This window comes from Danio rerio, chromosome 16 (assembly GCF_052040795.2).
Source record: "Danio rerio strain M-AB ecotype USA chromosome 16, GRCz13ab, whole genome shotgun sequence".
Lineage (NCBI taxonomy): Eukaryota > Metazoa > Chordata > Actinopteri > Cypriniformes > Danionidae > Danio > Danio rerio.
Genome location: NC_141036.1, coordinates 47,730,614 through 47,745,000, shown reverse-complemented (window position 1 = coordinate 47,745,000; position 14,387 = coordinate 47,730,614). Strand labels below are relative to the sequence as shown.

Genomic DNA, 14,387 nt, shown 5'->3' with positions numbered 1-14,387 from the left:
ATCCTCTTTCACATCATCTCATAAACTTGATCTAATTAGTTAGTGCTGAAATATCGCATCGTATCGTGATATGGGTGTGAATCGTATCGTGTCGCATCGCAATATGTCACAAATGTATCGCTAATATATCGGATCGTATTCTTTGTATCGAGATGCGTATCGGATCGGCATTATAGCTTAGATGCCCAACCCTAATATATATATATATATATATATATATATATATATATATATATATATATATATATATATATATATAGTTATAAAAGTCAGAATTATTTGCTCTCCTGTATATTCTTTCCCAATTTCTGTTTACAGCAAGGATTTTTAACACATTTCTAATAACTGATTTCTTTCATCTTTGCCATGATGACAGTACATAATATTTTACAAGATATTTTTCAAGATACTAGTATTCAGCTTAAACATGTAACGGCTTAAGGTTAATTGGGTTAACTAGGCAAGTCAGGGTAAAAATAGGCAAGTCATTGTCTACATTATACAATCAAAAACAAATATTGCTTAAGGGGGGCAATAATATTGCCCATATAATGGTTTTAAAACCATTAAAAATTGGTTTTATTCTAGCCAAAATAAAACAAAAATAACTTTCTCTAGAAGAAAAAATATTATCAGACATACTGTGAAAATTTCCTTGCTCTGTTAAACATAATTTGGGAAATTTTTAAAAATGAAAAACAAATTCAAAGAAGGGCGAATCATTCTGACTTTATATATACGTTTTATGCAGTATATTTATTTCCTCATGTCGAAGTAAAATGGGCACAAGTCACCTAGAGGATTGTGCAGGAACATACATGTTCATTACTTGTTGATTGGGCAATCTGTTAGAAAAAGGGAAAGAAACACATTGTGTTGACCTTCGGCATTCAGTCAGCGCCCTGAGCTGAACATGGCCAAATCTATCAAGGACCATCTTCAGGACGCTTTAAGTAATATTGGGGCGGATAATCTAAGAAGGTTTCAAAGCAGACTGGGCGATCGGAAGCAGGAACCGCGCGTCCGAAAATCTACAATCGAAAAGCTGAAAGACGAGATAGATGTGGTTGATTTATTGGTCAACACTTTCACATCTGACGCGGTTTTTGTAACAGTGGACATTTTAAGGGGTATCAAGTGTAATGCAGTAGCAGAGGAGCTCTTGGAGAACACAGGGCAAGGTGAGTAAAGCTTCACATAATGACAAACGCGGAAAAAAGTCAGTCTGTCATTCTTTAAAGTTATTATAGATATGCAGGGGCGGATTTAGCGAATTGGGGACCCTAGGCAACCTCAGCCATGGGGCCCAAGTCCTGATACACCCTTTCTACTTTTATATGTGATTATTGTTTATTTTGGTGTTTTTTTTATATTACTCAATCTTTTGTTTTATCTTAATGCAGTCTTTTCATTTTGAATGATTAGTTTTATTAAAATGTATTTACAATAAAAAAATAGTAAATATATATATATATATATATATATATATATATATATATATATATATATATATATATATATATATATATATATATATATATATATATATAAATTTGTCTGCTGGACTGCTCCATGATTGGGGTGATGGATATTTTATTTTATAATATTATTGTTACATAACACATTATTATTATTATTATTATTATTATTATTATTATTATTATTATTATTATATTATATCTTACTGTATATTCAATATTTAAATTATGTAAAAAAACTCACTATACAAAATAAGATAAAAAATGGTGTTGTTATATGCACTGTAAAAAATCCATAATTTTACGGTTATTTCTGGTAGTTGGGGTGCCCGAAAAAATAAAATAACGGCTATTAAATTACAGAAAATTACATTAAAATAACGAACATTAAATTACAGTTATTCCCTTAGATAAAAATTTCTGGTAAATTTCCATAAATCAACCTCTGTTATTTTTTGGTAAATTTCTGTATTTTTTACAGTGTAGTTTATAGGTATGATTTACACTTCTAGATATTTATTGGGGGCCCCCATTTCCTGGGGCTTTAAGCGGCCCCTTAACTCGCTTATTGGTTAAATCCGCCCCTTTAGACATGCATGCGGTGCATATTGTCAACTTCTAGTCTATAATATCGAACGCATTCATTCATTTTCGAACATTTGACTTGGGCTAAATAGCTTAATGGACATATTGCCTGCTATTAATTATTTATTACTCTCTTCTTATGAAAAAGAAGTCAGTTTTATAGGTCTACAGCAAGCAAATTTCTACAATCTTTGCCATAAACTATGTGCACTGAATTTTAAGACATGCCTTTTTCATTTCTTCTTTTCACACCTCCCATGTGTGGTCATTAGACTAAAGACTAATTTCCTGTTTGCCAAATATGTCAAGCCAAAAAAAAACACATGTAGCATAATAATCACCTACACTTGTAAATATTCATAGAGCCAACGATTTTGCCTTTGTTTTTGGACTTCGATTATTTTCCTGCGGCTTAGTCCTTTATTTATCAAGGTCACCACAGTGGAAGGAACCGCCAACTATTCCGGTTTTCTGTTTTACTGGGAAACACCAATACACTTTTGCATTCACACACACTTGTACACTACAGCCAAGTTAATTCATTGAATTTACTTATAGTGCATGTCTGCGAGGGAAACTATTGCAAACCCACTGTGCAACTTCACACAGAGCTGGCCCAGCCAGAACTCGAACCAGTGCGACCTTTCTGTGAGGCGACAGTGCTAACCACTGAGCCACCATGACACCTTCATTTCAAGTCTTCGCTGAAGTAGTTTGGGGTTAATTCGGCATTCAGCCTACACAGTCCTAAAATAAAGATAGTGTCAATAATTTAGGACATTAAAACATTAATTAGAGTATTTTTGTGAGTAGATTCAAAGTAGGTTACATTGTGTGAATGGAAACACACGCTCACATTTAACACCTGTCAACAAAACTCAATTAAACTGGATTAAAATGCATCAGTCCCTTTTGTTTCTCGAATACTCAATTTCTGAACATTTTTGGGAACTTGCAACGTGAGGTTTCAGATTGGAATGTCAATAGTGCAAAATAAAGGTGGCATACATGCGTTTTAGTATAATTACTGATGTGTTCATGTTTTGTTTTCTAGGAGGAGTTTCCCAGCCGGAGCCACCTATACCAGAACCAATTCCGAAGGATCCAGCTCAGTTGAAAGAACTGAAGGTTACTCCATGCAGCCAGCAATTTAAAAACAAAATTCTTAGAGAAAAAGGACAGGAGGCAAGTATTCTATACATACAATTATACAGAATAATGCAAAAACACAGTTATTGTTAAAGGGAAAAGTTAAAATTTTCTGTTAATTTGCTTCTAAAACAATTATGTAATTTACCTGTGTGCCTATGTGACAAAAAAGACTTGACACAATTATCATTCGTTCCTAGATCAGGGGTGCTCAATCTCGGTTCTGGAGGGTCGGTGTCTTGCAAAGTTTAGTTCCAACCAGACACACCTGGGCTAGCTATATTTAAGCTCTTTCTGGGCTTTCTAGAAACACCCTTGGAGGTGTGTCGAGGCAAGTTGGAGCTAAACTATGCAGGGTACCGGCCCTCCAAGACCGAATTTGGACACTCCTGATCTAGATGATTCTATGTCTTATAAAGCAAAACTGTGTGTGCAAAAAAAAAAAAAAACAATTTGTGTGTGTGTGTGTGTGTGTGTGTTTCAAAATGATCAGGAAAATGGCACTTGTGTTATCTTGGATGCCTGCATATGGACTATTTGGTCATAAGAAACTAATCGTTTTGCATCAGATGACCTCATTATGAGCCATGGGATCAGTTCAATATACACTGTTATTGATTTCTGTACATTATACAGTATTTAACTGTAATATGAACTGTATTTTATTGTAGGACAGTTATGGAGTATGTTACTGTATTTTACAGTTGCATTGTGAAAATTAGTGTACATTTTATGTAAATATTTTGTTTATGTAAATTTGTATACAGCAAGATAAATGGTGCTGTAAATGTAAATGCACCATTTTGCTGTAATTGATTTACAGTAAGTTGCTGGGGAATTGCTTCCAGTAAGTTACTGTAAATTCTACAGGAACAAATTGTTAACAGTGTGATATTCTTTCACTTTGCTTTGGCTTAGCCCCTGATTATCAGGTGTCGCCACCAACAATACTGTACTAATTTTACAGTAGCATTTCTGCCAGTGTCACTACTGCGATGTTATGTTGATGTGTTCTTGGTTGTTTTTTTAGATTTATGAAATAAAAGACAAGTCAGTCAGAAAACGGCTGGCCTTGCTTATCAACAACGTGGATTTTGACGATAAGGCTATGAAAAGGAGCGGCGCAGAGAAAGATGAAGAGAACATGGAAAAGCTGTTAATGGAGCTGGATTATCAAGTTGTCAAGAGACCAAACCTTTCAGCAAAGGTGCATAAGTAAAGCTTCATTTAGCTTCTGTAGTTTACGGATTGTAGAGGAAGTCATTCTGAGCAGTGTTAGGTGTAATTACATACAAAGTAGTTAGTTAATGTAATTCTATTACTTTTACACTAAAAAAGTAAAGTTGTGCCGAGATCAGACTTCATGATTTTCATAGTAGTCGTGTCACAGATGTTTTCACACTGCATGACTATCTGGGCTAGCGTTTTGATGCTGCTTTGTTCACATTGCAACATGGATGGGCGACAGGAGAGTTCACACTGTATGACTTTACAATAGGAAGAATCACTGACAACTTGTCCAAACTATGTCTCACAACCAAACTAACGTGAGAAGTGGCAATGCAAGATTAGTTAGTGTACCTTTAGGTAGTATACCTATTTTACAGTAAAGATGTACAATATTGTAAACACAAATACAGCAAGATAAATGGTGCTGTAAATGTAAATGCTGTAATTGATTTACTGTAAGTTACTGGCGAACAGCTGCCAGTGATTTACTGTAGATTCTACTGGAAATTGTTAACAGTGTAAGTTATCATTCAAACAAAGTACAGTGATCCCTCGCTAAAACGCAGTTCACTTTTCACAGCCTCGCATTTTCGCAGATTTAATTTTTTTTGCAGTTTGACATGCTTTATTTTGTTTGTGTTCTGCATCTTGATTGGCTGTAGACCATTTTTAATCAATCCCCCCAGTGTCTTATGTATAAGAATGCGTTCAACTTATCAAATGAACATAAATCTTTGATCTCTAGCAACAATGTGAGTTCCAACACGGATGCACAGAGGATTGTAACTTGTAACAGAGGATTGCAAGACCATCAAAAAGGGGGTTGCACACCGAATGCAAGCATAGGTTTATATCAGGGTAAGCACACCAGCATCACAAGTCAGCAGGTGTCTGCGGTGCCCAGTTAAGACTCAGGACACTGTATATATTCCTGCCACACCACAGAGCGACATCTGAATAATTTTATTTTAAATAACATGCCATGTGCGCGTCCGGTGTGTGTTACTTCTAACTGTCATGTGCGCGGTGCATCCGCTGTGCAACCCCCTTAAGGATGGAGTCTGCTTTAGTTTTGTGGATCAGTGACTACAGGAAAAAGAACCGTACGCTGGATGCCAACATATCCACACAACAGCTATAAAGGTTTATGAATCTTTTGCTGACAGCGATGAATGTGACAACAGGTTTTGATCTTTGCGTTCATTCTATAATAATGGACTTATTATATTTTTTACAAAGTTTGATCTTTGCGAGTGTTTAACACAGGAAAAAAGTGTGAAAATGTTCATGCCTGTCTGAGAAAAGTGTATAAAGTGTGCAGTGAGGGGTTTTATAGCCTTAAAACAATCTAGAATAATTGTAAAAAAAAATGAAGCTGACTACTTCGGGGGTTTCGAATATTGCAGGTTAATTTTAGAACGTAACTCCTGCGAATAACAAGGGACCGCTGTAGTTAGAAAAGTAATTTAAATACAGTTTTAATGATGTAATTAGCAATTAGTAATACTTTTAGAAAGTTTCTTACCCAACATTATCCTGAAGAGTTGAATTGATGATATTTGTCTAATTGTACTTTTCATATCATGTAGTTTCATTTTGATTTATTGAATGGAGTGTGTTTGATTGGCAGGAAATGGATGAAGCCATCAGGGACTTTGCTCAACGTGAGGAACACAAGTATTCAGACAGCGCATTTGTGGTTATAATGTCCCACGGCAAAAGAGACGCCATTATGGGTGTCCATTACCATAGGACAAACAACCCTTCTGATTCCTTTCCGGTTGATAATGTCTACCGCCATCTAAACTCAGAGAATTGTCCAGCTCTGCGCGATAAACCAAAGGTTATTCTCATCCAAGCCTGCAGGGGAGGTATAAAACTAAGAAGGATGCATTTTCAGTATAATCTATGTGTATTACTACACATCTCTTATTTGATTATAGTAATATTTCCAAATTTGTCCAACATTTTCTTTCAGGTGAGCATGGCCGTGTTTGGGCCAGTGACGGTGAGCCTGATGAGCCAATGGAAATAGAGGACGATGACTTTGTGCACAAGGAGAAAGACTTCATTTCTCTGATGTCGTGCACCCCGGGTAATACATTCTTAAAGGGATATTTCACAAAAATGTAAAATAAAATATATAGTCTTCATTTACTCATCTCACTTGTTCCAAACCTGTTTTAGCTTCTCCCTTTTGTGTAGAACACATGAAAATGTATTTTGAAGAATGTTGGAAACCTGAAGCCATTGACCTCCTTTTTCTTTTCCTACTGTGGATGTAAATGGATACCAGTTTCTAACATTCTTCAAAATATCTTCTTTTGTGTTCAGTGAAATAAAACGATACTCAAACGGTTTTGGGAGCACCTGTAAAGGAGTAAATGATAATGTTTTCAATTTCAGGCACTAAAAAATAATATCTAAATAATACATTTTTTAATATCTAAAAATATGATTTAGACCAAACAAAAAAAATGTAATGTAGCAGTTTGCATCAATATATTCAAGTTCCAACAACATCTAACAAACATGTTAGCCAAATTACCTTTTCCTCTTCAATCAGAGGCATTTTTACATAGCATAAACTCCACTTTTAAAGTTTAGTACTCAAAAAATTAAGTTGTTTCAACTATTTTTTAATTAAAATGTTAAATAAATTCAGTGTTATGTAATTAATTACTATAAGTATACATGCAAGTTTTCAAGTTTAGAACCTCTAATAGATTAAATAGCTGAACATTGTTACTTTTTTGTATGTTTTTAAATTTACTGTTCATTTAGTTGCTTGTAAGAAATACATTGAACAACATTTTTGTTTTCTAGTATTTTTTATTTATTTTATTTTTTTATGTACTGTCCCATATAAACAGCATGGAAAATAACAAAAAAGAAACATCAGTGTGTGGACTTAAAGATACAAAAGAACATAAAGTGCAACATAAAGAGGTAAATCTACTCTGAAATAAGTTGAAACTTCAGAAAATAATGTTCTTGAGACGCATTGCATTTGCACTGGGCTTCAGTCCATCAAATTCGAGAAACTTCACAAGTATATTTAAGTTCCATCAGCAGAGCACAGCACCTTGAGGTATCCATTCTATTAAGGATCCTCATGCCCTCAACCATGCTGGTTTCCATCTTGTGGTTCAGTTCTAAAGTAGACTGATCACCAATGATGGAAATTGTCATCACTTGCCTTTAAAGGTCCTCCTCAAATTCTTGTGTATTCTTATAAAGCAAGAAAAAAAAACTTGAGTCAAAAAACACTGCTAACATCAAGAGAAAATTGATTCGGAAAGCAAATAAAATGCAGATATCTCACCTTAAAATGTCCTTTATGCCAAACAGTCTGCCTAAAACTTGTGCGGACTTGCTTCTTGCTTGTTCAGTGGGGAGGAGCTTTGAAAGTCAGAACTATTTGTGTGGAAAATTGAGTTATCAACCCTATTTCTTTGTGTTGCTACAAGTTAAATTTAGTTTCAAACTAACTGACAGACATATTTATCTTTAAATTAGCCGCATTTTTAAGTTGATGTAATTATCAATATTTTCCTATTGTAAAAAACTTTATAAAATTATTCTCACAACTTAAATGTTTGAATCTAATTAGCAATTACATTTTTAAATTACAACAATATGTTAAACTATGTAGTGGTAACATACCTCTTGAGTTAGTTTTAGCTAACCATTTAAAAAAAAAATTTGTGTTGTGGATTTCCACTCCATCAGAATCACTCTCTTGGCCAACACCATACCAAACTTAAAGGAGAGTTGTTGATGTTTAGGCCAAGTTAGAGCCTGGTCTGACCATCCAAACAATGCTATTTCTACATCAATTTTTATGTCCATTTCAAAATCCTGGGAGTAAAGTCCGAAGATACTTTTCCAAAATTCAGATACTTCTGGACAGGACCAAAATATATGACCATAGGTCCCGACTGCGCCTTTGCATTAATCACACAGGGGAGAGAAAGAAGGATACAGCTTATTAAGTTTGGCTTTTGTATAGTGCAATCTATGCATCACTTTAAATTGTATGAGCTGTAGTCTTACATTTATAGAGCAAGAATGAATATGACTCAGTTCCTCCTCCCAGGTAGAGGATGAAATGTCCATTCCTAATTCCCTCTCCCAAGAATCTTTAAGGTGTGCAGTAGAGACCGAAACGTGAGAAGCAAACCGATCTATAAATTTGGTCACTAAATGCTTCTCCATTGGGCACTGCCTCAAAAGCTTGTACAAATCATGGTCAAGAGAGACTTCCTCGCACTGAGGAAAATTGTGTTTGATAAAATGACGCACCTGTAAATAACGAAAAAAGTGTGATTGTGAGAGTCCAAAAGTTTTATACAAGTATTCAAATGTGGCCAGTTTGTTATCTACATAAAAATCCTTTACTGAACACAGTCCTTTGTTACTCCAAAAAGTTAAGATCTTATCAAGTTGTCTGGGTACAAAATCATGATTTTTGCAGATAGGTAAATTAATAGAGGGATGCTCGATCTTTAATGCCATTTTCACTTGATTTTAAATTTTAATAGAGTTTAGTACAATAATATTCTTACATTGAACTTTTTTCAGTAATAGAGCTTTCGACCACAAAATTGCAGCCAAACAACTGTTACCAACTGAACAAGCCTCAAACTGTAGCCACTTAGGACATATATCTGACTTATCGGAAGCAACTTGATCACACTTATGCCAAAACATCATGGCCCTCATGTTAGCTGCCCAATACTCTTTTTGTTTGTACTTCGTTTTGTTTGATCAGCTTCAGGTTTGGCTACAGTACTGACTAATTTAATGTATATGCACAAATATAATATTGAATAGCTTCCTATTAAAAAGATAAATACCAGTTTCCAACATTCTTCAAAATATCTTCTTTTGTGTTCAATGAAATAAAAAGAAACTCAAACAGTTTTGGAAACGTTTGTGAAGGAGTGAGTAAATTTATATTTAATTCCAGACACAAAGACTTTTTGACTTTTTCAACTTTTTGCACAGTTGATATATTTATAAATACGTTCCCTCAAGAAAGTGTTCAAAGACTTAAATGGACATAACATTACAAAAGAGATTACATGTATGGCATTATAAAGTTTATTATTGAGGACAATTTTAAAAATAGAACTAATTTCAGAACATTTCTTTACAGACACCAAATCTTACCGGCATGTGCAGAATGGAACGTTTTATGTCCAAACCTTAGTGGATGTGTTCATAAAATGCGCACATGAGGATCACATCGAGGAACTGTTCAGGAAGGTAAATGAAATGCTGTTTAACCAGTTTAAGCCGAGACACTGCAGGCAAAATCAGCTTTTTCATGCACGTCTAGTTGAGATTTTAGGATATTGGGGGTTTCATGCTGTAGTTTTGTTTTTCAGTTTAATGTAAAGAAAATATTCTCCAAAAACTCTTTTTTTTTTTTTTTTTTTACAGTGATTTGTTCATATACAATATGACCGATTCAATACACTTTTATTTTATTCTGCAATTTTCTGAAGTGAAAATAGAATCCTTAAATCTCTGTGTGTGAATGAATGTCTATGGGTGTTTCTCAGTACTGAATTGCGGCTGGAAGGGCATCCGCTGTGTAAAACATATGCCGGAATAGTTTGTGGTTCATTCCGCTGTGGCGACCCCTAATAAGTATGGGACTAAGCCGAAGGAAAATTAATGAATTTTGAACTTGACTTTAGCCAATGTTCATATTGTTTGCAGTAGAGGTTTATGCAAATTGGTTACAATTTAATTAAATAATGTGGTCACACTTTACAATAAGGTTCATTAGTTAATGTTAATTAATGCATTTACTTACATGAACAAACAATAAACAATACATTTACTACAGTATTTATTCATGTTAATAAACGTTAGTTGATGAAAATACAGTTGTTCATTGTGAGTTCATGTTAACTCACAGTGCATTAACTAATGTTAACAAGCATGAGTTTGAATGTTAATAATGCATTAGTAAATGTTCAATTATGATTAATAAATGCTGTACATGTATTGTCCATTATTAGTTCATGTTAGTAAATGCATTAACTAATGAAACTTATTGTAAAGTGTTACCAATAATGCCTTGTTTACGTATTTAAACATTATTATAGAAGAATTACATTTTTATGTAATAAATCTGCAAGTACTGTGATACTGTAAGTATTTTCCCTATTTACTTGCAGTGCCTTGCCTTAAATCATGTTCTTTAAAAAATTAATTGTGAGTATGTTTGTGTATATCGCTCATTCACAATTGTTTTTCTTGCCACCGAAGTTAATTATGTTTTCTTTATACAGGTTCTAAGACGTTTCGACAACCCAAACATGATCGGAAACTTCAAGCAAATGGCATGTAAAGACAGAGCAACGCTGCCAAAGTTGTTCTACCTGTTCCCCGGACTCTGATAGCCAAGAAACAATTATAAGTTCACATCTGTGAATTTGAGACACCCGTGTGCCTTTGCTTCTTCAATGATTCCTGAAAAGACTTTACAGTATGTCTAAAAAAATTGCTTTTAAAATGAAAGATAAACTTATATATAAATGGACTTAAATTGTTTACTTGGATTCCTCTAAACTAAAAACTTGTTCTGATACAAAACATTCCAGTTTAACATAGACATGGCTGTGTTTTTGACTTGTGTTATGTGAAAGCATGAAGAGTTCATAACACCACAGGCAAAAATAAAAACACACCTTCATAAAACCCTACACTGTGCACTCATGTTGTCCCAACACAAATCAATTGAGTTAATTTAATCGTTTTTACAAATTTAAGTGGATTCAACATAAAACAATTAAGTTTTCCCAAAAAACCCTTAAGAGTTGTGTTGGTACAACTCGTAATAAATAAGTAATTTAAACAAACAGCAAACCTCCTTTTTTGGAGTGTATACGTCTATATCCAACATAGGCTCATTGTTAAAAAGTACCCCTATATACATTTCTGGAGATCCAGAGGCACGTATGGCTGTATTTTGTCTTTAAAACAAACGATATGGGGAGGAATGACGCTGTTCCTTTTCGTACTTATCAGCTGACCGATTACCTCTGTATGGACGGGTTTCCAGCTGTTATCAGTTTGTCCGGTAGCTCAACATGTTCGTCGGCAGACTCGAGATGCAGAGAGGAGTTGGCTGCAACAACAGGGTTTGAGTCCAGTGAAGAATGGTTCCAGAAAGCAGTTAGGACAAAAATAGAAGCCAAAAAATAAAAAACAAGCAACTAACAGGGTAAGAATGTGGTAAGATGTGGTAAAAATCAGGCGAGGGCTTTTCTTTTTTTAAAATTGCTTTTTTAATTTGTTGGTTGAGTTTAGGGAAATGGGTGGGCGGGTCAACCGGTGCTTTTTAAAACACTATTGGTTGGGCTTAGGGAAGGGGGAGGGTGGGTCAGCCCATTGGTCAGTCAGTCAATTGACAGCAGTGGATTTATGGGAGAACAGCAGGCACAAGTGGCTCTCACGATAGAAATGAGATCTCAAAAAGCTTACACAGTGGCCTCGTAGATTCACGAAAACAAAAACTGCAAAAAAAAAAAACAGCTCCTGGGACATATTTGACAGTCTCCAGAAGTGTATGTAGAGGTATGTTTTCAGAATGAGCCTGGGTTGTCTATATATGTAACCCTTTGCTGTCTAAAGTGCCTTTTAAATGCAGCTTATGACACCATCTCTACAATATCTCGATGATTTACATTACAAACAGTCCAAAATGTATATTTTCGGCCACCAGCAATTTTACCAAATCTCCCTCTGAGTTTTTGTTGGTTTGTTTTGAGCTCTTTGGGTACTATTCTATATAACATGACCCATAAACGTCTGATTCACTGTGAGACAAATAACCCAAATTTTCAATCACAACAACTGAAAACATTTATTATTCTCACAAGTTGTAATTTTTTTAGAGTGAGAAAATTTGTCTAAATGAAAAATTGTATTTGGAAGAAATGTATTTGACTTTTGTGGAATAAAACAAATATTAATATTTTACTCAAACTTATACCTAATAAATCCAGAGGAACTGAGAATGTTTTAGCGCTCACTTTATTACAAAAGCTGTAAAACTAAATGCAAACTCAATTTCACTGTATTCGAATATAAAAATATTAATAATATTAATAATATCACTGTGTTATTAGTTTTCCAAACATTTGTATTCAATAATGACTGGAGGCCAGTTGCAGTGTTGTTGCTTTCTGTGAAGTAGACTGAATAACATTGAGGAAGTGAAAGCAGTTGCATTAGTTTCCAGGCACAATTTGAGCAGTTTCAGAAGGGTCTGATCACATGAAACTTGCAGAGAAAACTTCAAGTCACTGTGAGCTAGTGAAAATGAACCACAGTTGGTCACAAAACCACAGCAGTAATAGATGAGAAAGTCAAGTGTAACTTTAGTGTCATTCCGCCACATGTGTGGACAATTTCAGTGGGGGGGAATTGACTGAAGTTGAAGGCTCTTCCAGCCTGTGGGAAGAAGTGGTTGAGTAGTCTAGCTGAGCAGGCTCTAATATCTTTGAAAGCTTCTTCCCCCACCCCCCGGTCTATACTTGGTGTGTCCCAAAACAAGTTTATTGGTACTAAATCACTAATAGTTATTTAATCAATTATTTTTTTCTTAGTTTTCATGGAAACTATGATGGATTTTACCTACTTTTGATAAAAAGAAAGGTCAAAATAATATTTATAATTTATTTGCTATCTTTTATTTATAAATTCAGTAATGTTCAACTTAATCTGTTGCTTAAATTCAGCCCAAATCAATTGTTTATAGCCACTTACCTTAAAAAAAATGTGTAAATCCATGGAATTTTCTTTTTCAGTGTCATTTGACATTCATCTATTGCTCTCTTAACTTGCATTTTGAAGAGCAGAAAATCTTAATTACTTAATAGGTAAATTATAATAAATTGCAGTGGATTCTTTATTAATGCTTCAATCCAAATATAGTTTGCTGTGCTTAATCATGCTTAAAATTAACCACAAATTACATTTTAAACTGCATTCAATACATTAACTGCTAAATAAATTAAACATCTAAACCTCGTTCTCTTGTATTAATCTGCTGTTAATGCTTCTTAACCTGTTTGCACTTGCTTCATTAAGCAGTTATTGCTATTTGTCTTTTCTTCACCTCTTATTTTTGTTATTTGCATTTTATGTACAGCATTTTGCTCAGCTGTTTTCAAAGTGCTCTATAAATTTAATAGAATGAAAACTGTGATGGATTTTACTTTTAGGATACTACTTAATAAAAAAGAAATGTCAAATTAAAAGCTTTTTATTTGCTATCTTTTTTAACATTACTTTCACTCTTGAACAATTAATTTTGATCAGTGAAAGTAAATACAATTTTAATGGCCCTTTTGAATGGTATTGTAGCAGTTTCCTAAACTATCAACAACAATATTGATAGTAATAATATTAATACATGCTTATTTTTAAGCAAATACTACAATTTTATCCCAATACTACAATTTTTAAAGTATTATGCACTGAAAAAAATATTTCTGCAAAATTGTAGCAAACAATTTGTGTTGAATTTAAGCAAATTAAATTCAGTAATTTTCAACTTGATTTGTTTGTTTAAATTAAGCCCAAATCAATTGTTTACAACTGCTTACCTTAAAAATAACAAGTGCAAAAACTTTTAAATCCAAGGAATCATTTTTGAATCATTTTTTTCAGTCACTGAACTTACTTTCAATGTCATGACGTTCACCCGTTGCTCTCCCAACACCAGTGTTTTGAAGAGCAGGATAACCTAATGACTTAATAGGCAAATTATAATAAGTTGCAGTGGATTCTTTATGAATGCTCCAGTGACAGCTCTTGTACATTTATTTCTGAGAGTGTAAATTATAATAAATTGCAGTGGATTCTTTAATAATGCTTTACTCACATATAGTTTGCTGTGCTTAGACATGCTTAAATTTT

General features: G+C 33.9%; 1 protein-coding gene across 4 annotated transcripts in view; it reads left to right on the top strand.

Moving 5' to 3' along the window:
* Nucleotides 1-11,164, top strand: part of caspa (caspase a) — a 54,960-nt gene extending 43,796 nt beyond the window's left edge. For 3 of the 4 annotated variants that reach the window (XM_087286205.2, XM_087286204.2, XM_087286206.2), the window contains 6 exons: nucleotides 3,118-3,248; nucleotides 4,243-4,419; nucleotides 6,073-6,313; nucleotides 6,421-6,537; nucleotides 9,604-9,713; nucleotides 10,751-11,164. In XM_087286205.2, the coding sequence (XP_087142331.1) occupies nucleotides 4,321-4,419; nucleotides 6,073-6,313; nucleotides 6,421-6,537; nucleotides 9,604-9,713; nucleotides 10,751-10,858 (675 nt within the window). In that variant the 5' untranslated portion in view covers nucleotides 3,118-3,248; nucleotides 4,243-4,320 and the 3' untranslated portion in view covers nucleotides 10,859-11,164. 4 annotated transcript variants of the gene reach the window in all.
* The last annotated feature ends 3,223 nt before the right edge of the window (nucleotides 11,165-14,387 follow it).